Source organism: Phoenix dactylifera, chromosome 14 (genome assembly GCF_009389715.1).
Source record: "Phoenix dactylifera cultivar Barhee BC4 chromosome 14, palm_55x_up_171113_PBpolish2nd_filt_p, whole genome shotgun sequence".
Taxonomy (NCBI): domain Eukaryota; kingdom Viridiplantae; phylum Streptophyta; class Magnoliopsida; order Arecales; family Arecaceae; genus Phoenix; species Phoenix dactylifera.
Window position 1 is genome coordinate 5,060,789 of NC_052405.1, and position 8,131 is coordinate 5,068,919.

At 37.8% G+C, this 8,131-nt stretch overlaps 1 protein-coding gene and 1 non-coding gene across 3 annotated transcripts; one reads left to right on the forward strand and one right to left on the reverse strand.

Moving 5' to 3' along the window:
- The first annotated feature begins 1,525 nt into the window (after positions 1-1,525).
- LOC120113011 (ACT domain-containing protein ACR6-like) lies at positions 1,526-5,067 on the forward strand. 2 transcript variants are annotated; one of them, XM_039133406.1, is made up of 8 exons: positions 1,526-1,706; positions 2,428-2,473; positions 2,596-2,710; positions 2,823-2,890; positions 3,073-3,669; positions 3,772-3,876; positions 3,962-4,261; positions 4,738-5,067. In XM_039133406.1, exons 1-8 carry the CDS (start codon positions 1,633-1,635, stop codon positions 4,741-4,743), a joined length of 1,311 nt encoding a protein of 436 aa, XP_038989334.1. In that variant the 5' UTR covers positions 1,526-1,632; the 3' UTR covers positions 4,744-5,067. The 2 variants fall into 2 exon arrangements, with proteins under 2 accessions (XP_038989334.1, XP_038989333.1); XM_039133405.1 differs by lacking the exon at positions 4,738-5,067 and having other exon boundaries at positions 3,962-4,633.
- On the reverse strand, positions 4,883-4,986 carry LOC120113191. Its single transcript, XR_005514995.1, has one exon. It is a non-coding gene; the product is annotated as a U6 spliceosomal RNA (small nuclear RNA).
- Positions 5,068-8,131: the final 3,064 nt, after the last annotated feature.

An 8,131-nucleotide genomic window follows, 5' to 3' on the forward strand; every position in this document is an offset into this window, starting at 1 on the left:
ACTGTGACATGCATTTATAATACATTTAGTCCTGTATCAAGGGCTATAATCTACGTGCCATTTATAATATAGGAAACTTTAATTGATTCAACTCCCCCGTTCCCTAAATCTTTTCTTTTCTTTCTTCTTTTCCTTTTTAATTAATTAACTTATCATTTATATGTATTAGGGACTCCCTTGCATGAGTACAAGGTCCCTTTTAGCTTGATCTAGGCTTAATACCCTATTATAGCATGAAATCCCCTATTTTCCACCCGGATGAACAGTAACTCGAACCGACAGCCGGTTACTTCATCCTGGGTTTGATCCACTTTCCAAACTCCAAATTTGATGAAATTTTTACCTAACATTCTACACTCATAGAGGATTCCAAAGAGATAACATGCATCATCATCGGAGGCCGTTTGACCCCCTAAATAATTCGCCAAAGTTGGGACTTCGACACAGTTTTTCCGTAGTGCCGGAAAAATTTGTCAAAATCCGATTCTTCTTCTTTTAACCGCCTCTACAACCCTTATCCGACCCCTCTAGACTATATCCACCCTTTGTATAGCCTAATGTCATCAAAAGACTAGATAGAGACGGATATTTACCTTTTTCTTTTTGGAAATCGAGGTCCTTGCGTAGAGGGGAAGGAGATCTACGTTTTTCCCTTCAGCTGGAAGTGCAACCGGGATCCCCCTCCTCCTCGAATCCCCTTCCTCTTCTTCTTTCTTCTTCTTCTTCTTCTCCTTTTCTTTCCTTCTTTTCCTCCACGCCTGAGAACCCCCTCTCTGTGACTCTCTCTCGGTTTCATTCCCGTGAGCCACCAACCACCCCATTTAAATCACATCAAAGCACTATTCACCTTTGTTTAATATTATTAAATTCCCATTTTGCTCCTAACACTTCAACATATCTACAACTATGCCATTATCTTTTGATTCCTTCCAATTTTACCCCTTATATCAATTTTAAAGGACTATTCTATCCCTTTTTATATAAAAAAAAAAATTTGGGGTTATTACATTAATGCTTATTTTTTAAATTTTTTTATTTATTTCTGAAAGAAAATTCAGATTTGTATTTATTCATAACTAGTTTGTGTTTATTATTAGAAATTAGTGAAGTGGTAAAAGCTTCCGGATTTATTTGAATGGAGCGTATATCCCTACAATATAATATAAATTTAGTATTAAAATAAAATAATAAAATTATAAGACGGTAAAAGCTTTTGGGTCACAGAGTCCACGTGGCGCGGGAGAAGCGGTCGCTCACGCTGGGGCTTGCCGCCAAGAAAACCGGCAGCGGTCCGACCAGCCCACGCCTGATACGTGGGAGCCGACCAGTCTTCCCACGTGGACTTCCACTAAAAAATTAAAACAAGAAACCCAACCATGATATCTCCGTTCCCCAAATTCAACAACCCACTCCTTCAGTTCGCCTCCACTGACCCTCCATATGAAGCCTGGACCTCAATCATCAGAAAGAAAAAGCGTACCCATATCAAATCAGTAAAAGATAGTTAAAAAGTTCCGCATGACCTCAGGTTGACAGCCCTCGCAGCTTTTCCTTCTCCTACTCTCTCTCTGTTTCTTCTCTTGTGCATATATATGTGCAGGGAGTTGGAGTTCTCTCTTGTTTGGGGGTTGCATGGGGAGTTCTGCAGCTATGGAGATGGATGATGATGAGTATGCTAAGCTCATTAGAAGGATGAATACGCCAAGGTATGAGATTCCTCTGCTTGTCTTTCTTTCTGCCCTTCTGCTGCTTGGAAATTGGTTCTTAATTGGCTGGGGGTGTGTTTTCGCATGGGTCTAATAGTTTTCTTCAAGGGTATTAATCTTTTTGTTTCTTTTTTAGGGGGTTTTGAGTCTTGGGTAGGGGCTAGTTTGTGCTTGTGATTAGTTGGGGATAGTTGTAGCTCTCCTCAGTTTGTTTTATTTTTCAATTTTTGTTCTCTTTTTTTGTTGAATTTGATGCTTATTTTGAAGGGTTGTATTAGTCTTGGTTTTTTGGGCTTTGAAGGTTGGGTTGGGGCTTGTTCGGTTTGTGATTACTAGGATCAGTTTTTGTACAGCTTTTTCCTTCTCTGATTTTATTCTTGCTTGGTTTTGGTGTTTTTTATTTTGTATTTATAAGTTCTTTTTTTTTTTTTTGGAAGTTGTAGGTTGTTCCAAGGATTATTTTGGCTTCCACCTCTCTCTTTCTCCGTCTCTCATATCTTTTCTGGGTCTTCTCTTCCTTTTGGAATGGTGTTCCCTTTCTGTTTTTTTTTTCTTTTTTACATTTTAATGCCATTTTTTTTAATAATCTGCGTCAACTTTTTTTTTTTTTTTTGTAAATATTTCCTTTTAGGTTCTCTAGTTCTCTATCTCTCTCTGGGGAAATCTATGGGTACTTGTTCTATGTATTGCTTCTAAACTATACTTACTGCTTTTGCTGCAGGGTTGCAATAGACAATGATTCTTGTGAAAATGCGACTGTTATTCGGGTAAGGTTGAGTTTTTTCTCTAGTGTTTAAGCCATCATCCTCCACTAAGTCCACTCTATCCATATCTATGGAGGTCTTGTTTGTTGTATTTTTTCTTATTGTCTTTGTCTTCTGAATCATAGGTGCATAGTGTCAACAAGCATGGAATTCTCCTAGAAGTAGTCCAAGTCCTCACTGATCTGAACCTTATCATCACCAAAGCTTACATATCCTCAGATGGGAGTTGGTTCATGGATGGTAAGGCTTGGTACCAGATCCAATCTAGATGATAAAAGAAACAAAAATTTGAAGTCCTCTCTAACTCATCTATGGGCTGAAATTTACTCACTAAATTTTCTTATGGTTTTAGTCTTTAATGTGACGGATCGTGATGGGAATAAAGTTTGGGACGAAGAGATCATCTCCTGCATACAAACAGTAAGCTTGAGCTATAATTAAGGACTTCTAATTCTTCAAACACTTGATATAAATTTGTGTTTAAAGACTTTTGATGCCTAGATCTAGTTCACTTCTTATATTTTCGCTTCCTCATAGATTTAAGTATAGGATCAAATGGCAATCACCTAATTATCTAGTTCTTTGTTTGAATTGTTCTGCAGTCCGTAGAATCGGATGCTTGCTTCTTCCCCACCCTCAGGAATTCGGTCGGCGTGATGCCCTCCAAAGAGCACACATCAATTGAGCTAACAGGCACCGATAGGCCTGGCCTACTTTCTGAAATATGTGCTGTGCTCACGGACTTGAATTGTAATGTGGTGAAAGCTGAGGTCTGGACTCACAACGCCAGAGCTGCGGCGGTGGTTCATGTCACCGATGAGTCCTCAAGGGGTGCAATCGAGGACCCTCGGAGGCTCTCCACAATCAGGGAGCTCCTCTGCAATGTTCTCAAAGGGGACAACACTTCAAGGACTGCCAAGATGATGGTCTCGGCAGGGCTCACCCACACAGAGAGGAGGCTGCATCAGATGATGTTCGATGATCGGGACTATGAAAGACTCGGCGCGTCCGGGGAGGGAGATGAGAAATCTAGGCCTCAAGTTGCAATAATGGACTGCTCTGAGAAGGATTACACTATAGTTATTTTGAGGTCGAAGGACCGGCCCAAGCTCTTGTTCGACACTGTTTGTACACTCACAGACATGCAGTATGTTGTGTTTCATGGAACAGTCCACACAGGAAGTGCAGAAGCTTATCAGGTGAGACATACCAAGTTGCTGATGCTCGATATCGATGTGGTTTGCTGCTCCTAATATTTTTCCATGCAGCTTCCTCAATGTTTTGATCTTGTTGCACTGCAGGAATACTACATAAGGCATGTTGATGGGCTTCCTATAAGCTCAGAGGCTGAAAGACAGCGCGTTATTCAGTGCCTTGAAGCAGCTATTGAGAGACGAGCATCAGAAGTATAATGCTCTTCTTCAAGCCATGATGAACTATGTGCAATGCTTTCATTTGGTTTTCTAAAGTCTAATCTCTGAATCCTTGCAGGGGTTGGAATTGGAATTGAGGACAGAGGACAGGGTTGGTCTTCTCTCAGACATTACTAGGATATTCCGAGAGAATGGCCTGCGCATAAGGAGAGCAGATATATCGACGATTGGGGGCAAAGCAGTGGACACCTTCTGCCTTTCTGAGATGTCAGGCAACCCTGTCGATGCCGAGACCATCGATTCATTGCGTAGGCAAATTGGTCAGACAATTCTGAAGGTGAAGCAGAATCCCTGGCCTCCTACTAAACCTCCTGAGGCTGCGAGCACCACCGGATTCCTCTTGGGAAATTTCTTCAAGGTCTGTTCATTTCAGAGCTTCTGGTTGATTAGATCCTACTCATGAACTTGTTTCGCACTCATCAAACATGATGCATATGCAAAAAGGAATTTAGATGTATAGCCAGCACTACAAACAATAGCCATAACACCACTCTGTAAATAGCTACACCTTCCAAATATTAGACATTGGAAGCTGGATTCCAACTATGGAGAAAATTGTATAGGAATGTGACCTTTATCCTTTAGTTCTTAATTGCACACATGTAAATAGATACTACATGGTTTGTAATCCAGAGAAAAAGAAAAAAGGAAAAACAAAAAGAAATGATTTACTTGGCTTGTAAATGAAATATACATTTGTTAATATAACGTTGTATCAGTTTATTATTTATTCATGTACTTGTATGCTGTTTTATTGCTTTCACTAAGTTCAGTTATGCCTATGTGGGATGGAATAATTCAGTGTAGACAATGCTTGGAACTTCTTTGCTGCAGTTCTAACCATTAAACAAGGGAAGCTAAATTTATTGGCATTGGAGGGATCAAGTTTCTTCAAACTACAGCTCTAATTGATCAAGGAATAATTTAGTCAGAATAAGTGGCAAGTATTAAGCGCCTATGAGAATGATTATGTATGGATTCTAGTTGGTTAGAGCGCGCTACACACCCTGTGACATCCTTGCCTACGGGCTATGCTAATCGTCTCTGTATCGTTTCAATTTTATCAGACGTCTTCAAGGAGACGAGCTTGTTCAATGGTGCATTAGGAAGTGATCGTACATTGCATTTATCCTGCAAATAGAAATATAGTTCCCATCATGCTTAGCTCAGCTGGTTGATTACAATATTTGTAAACTTACATGTAGTGATAATGTAATTATAGTCACCCATCAAGGGAGGCAAACACTTAGAACCTTTCTCCATCTTAAAGACTAATCATCTGAACTCAAGGGGGCTCTTTATAAATAATCATGCTTGCAAGCTTGAAATCATCCAATTTTTATACTTACAAGGGGTTTCTCATCATTAGTTCCATTTTCCTTTCCTTTTCATTGAAAATTCAAAGCTTTAGATCCTTTTATTCTACGTGTCTATTTCCACGGCCAATACGACAAATCAACATTCATCCATGTTCACCAGATTCATCTTCTACAAAAAAAAATGCCAATTGGAGAACTATTCATGAACCTCCCAACTCTTGCCAGCTCACATAGACACCATCAAAGCACAGTCATTGTGCCACCAAGGTGGTAGTCTGATGGTAAGGGGGCGATAATTCCACTCGAGTTGTCCGGATTTGAAACGCGTGGGCGTCGATTAAATTAGAGGACCGGATGTCTCACGCTCGCTGGCGGATATACTTTTTTTCCATTTGTACCAAGGTGGCGCTAGGATGATGTACCCACACGGCGGTGAGCTCAGTGGGGTGAGCCCACGGGTTGGGGAAGGCACGTGAGGCGGTGAGCATGCACCCCCCCCCCCCCCCCCCCAACACACACACACACACACACAAAAAGCACAGTTATTGTAGGTTTTACTTAAATTTTTGCTCTAAATTTTGCCATAGCAAATTCAAGATACCTAACCCGCAGAGAAAGAATGTCTCATATTTGATAAGAGTTTTTTAAAAGAAAAAGATAGGAAAGTAGTTTTTTTGTGGGATCAAAATTTTCATATTTTATTGGAAAGAAAAATCTATGTGAGATATGGAAAAATCTAATTTCCATCAACTAAAAAATAGGATATTTTTTTTCCAAAAATGTCTTTAAGCTTTTAGATAGAATGGAGTAAGGTCTTTTTTTTTTAATTAAAGAAATAATAGATATTTTGTACATTTTTTTTAGAAAAATAGAAATTCAACCAAACATAAGCTATTATCAAATGGGCTACTTTTTATGAACAATCGAACATAAAAAAACTATTTTTTGAGGCATCATGTATACAGGCATCAACTTTTCAGAAAAACAATATTTCAAAAGAAAAAAATTCTTCTCACGAACAATCTGGGTGCTTTAATATTTTTATTTTCTATAGAATATTTCCAAAATATACCAACAGATTAGCGTGCTCGACCCTTCCCACATATTCCAAGTCAAACATATGAGACCATAGCCGGCACCAAAGACAACCACGCGTCATTGACTTCAAAAGAAGAAAGGAGTTGGTCAAATGCATGGTCGGATGCATGCATCTATGCCGAAGAAATGATACTCCAATAGCCAACAATCAGAGGTCAACGAGTCAATGATCTCTCCAAACATTTCCTCATAGCAACAAAATGATTCCAATACGGACACCAACTTTGAGAAGAGGATTTAAGAAAGAGACTGGAAAGCAGAAGTCTCCGGTTCAAGTGGCAAAGCTTTGACAAAATTATCAGTAGTTGTTTATCCAATCAAGCAAACAAGTGCTAAATCACAATAGCAGATGGAAAACCATAAAAGAACAAAGGTCATGTGGTACTAATGAAGGCTTCATTAGCTTGTATGTAAGAGCGGCTTAATACATTTGGGAGCCTAAGACGAACTCACTAAAAGGAGCCTTTTTTCTTTTCGTTTTGTCTTTAAAGCTTTTTCTACAGTGGCCCGGCCTAAGGTGAACTCACTAAGGGGATTCTCCAACATTTGTATTAAAACGGACTTAGGGTGCTAAAAGGCATATATATCTTAGGAATCCAGCTGCAAAAACTCTAGTGAAGCATGAGAATGCCAAAATGCGAGATTCATAAATTGATCAAATCTTCCACTTACCAGTCCACGAGGATAATACTTCCCTAGAATTCATGGGAAGAATCATGGCTGCTTATTTTGTTAGTTCATGTTTTAGTTGTTTTTGGATTTGCTATTTACAATTCAGTCTTTTAAAACCAATTGGTAGTACGTTTGTTAAGAAAATATTTTCCTGCAAGCAGAAATTTCTTAATTATTTTAGAAAATATAGAAACTCTTATTAATTATTTTAGGAAACATAAAAACTTTTCTTATTTATTTTTTGCATAGCCCTATTTAGGAAATGCACAAAGTATTTGAAACCGTCTATTTAGAATCCCTCACATAAGCCATTGGAAATATTACCATGCACTGCACTCTTCTTAATTATTTAAAGCTATCCATTTATAAATTTCTTAGAGAAAAAAATTACTTTCAGAAAGCCTGTTTCTTAATTATTTTATAGGATATTTTTTCCACATAGATTTTTTTATTTTTGTAGAAAATACAGAAAATCTTGTTAATTTTTTTAGGAAACATAGAAACTCTTTTTAATTACTTGGCCAAGATCTATACAAATTTGACATAATAAAAAATCCTTTAAAAAAATACATGCCAGTTGGGCAGAAATTTTTTTATTATTTTAGAAAATATAGAAACTCTTATTTATTATTCTAGAAAACATATAAACTTTTCTTAATTATTTTTTGCAAAGCCTTATCTAAATTTGTCGTGCAAATTTTTTTAAAAAAATAACATTCTAGCCGGCAATCCAAGTAAATGGAAGGTTTAGAGTGCCCGTTGTTGCCACAGAATAATCATTGATTATTAAATACATTCTATTTATAAATTTATTTTTCATTCTATTTTTTAAGAAATTATTTAATTTTCGATGAAATAAATTTGTATCTAGAATTTTATTATCTTGCCGCATATAGCATGTCAATCATTTATTTCAAAATTTAAAAACTTTCCATCTTTTTGAGAAACACATAAAAGCATTCCTTCAAAGTCCTAAATTCTCAGGCAATTTTCTTCTATATAAGCAGCCTCCTGCCTTCGTCGTCGAGCACAGAGTCAAACATACTCGCGTAAAAGATAAACATGGTAGCCGTTTGAAATCTCCTCGCAGCTTCTTTTGTTTTCCTCTGCATCTTAAAAGTCCCTCTCCCTCCCTCCCT

Bases quoted from the DNA above. Each gene is read 5' to 3' on its own strand.
- LOC120113011 (XM_039133405.1), top strand. From the start codon at position 1,633: ATGGGGAGTTCTGCAGCTATGGAGATGGATGATGATGAGTATGCTAAG. The intron at 2,474-2,595 runs GTAAGGTTGAGT...TCTGAATCATAG, and splicing joins AAAATGCGACTGTTATTCGG to GTGCATAGTGTCAACAAGCA. The intron at 3,670-3,771 runs GTGAGACATACC...GTTGCACTGCAG, and splicing joins GAAGTGCAGAAGCTTATCAG to GAATACTACATAAGGCATGT.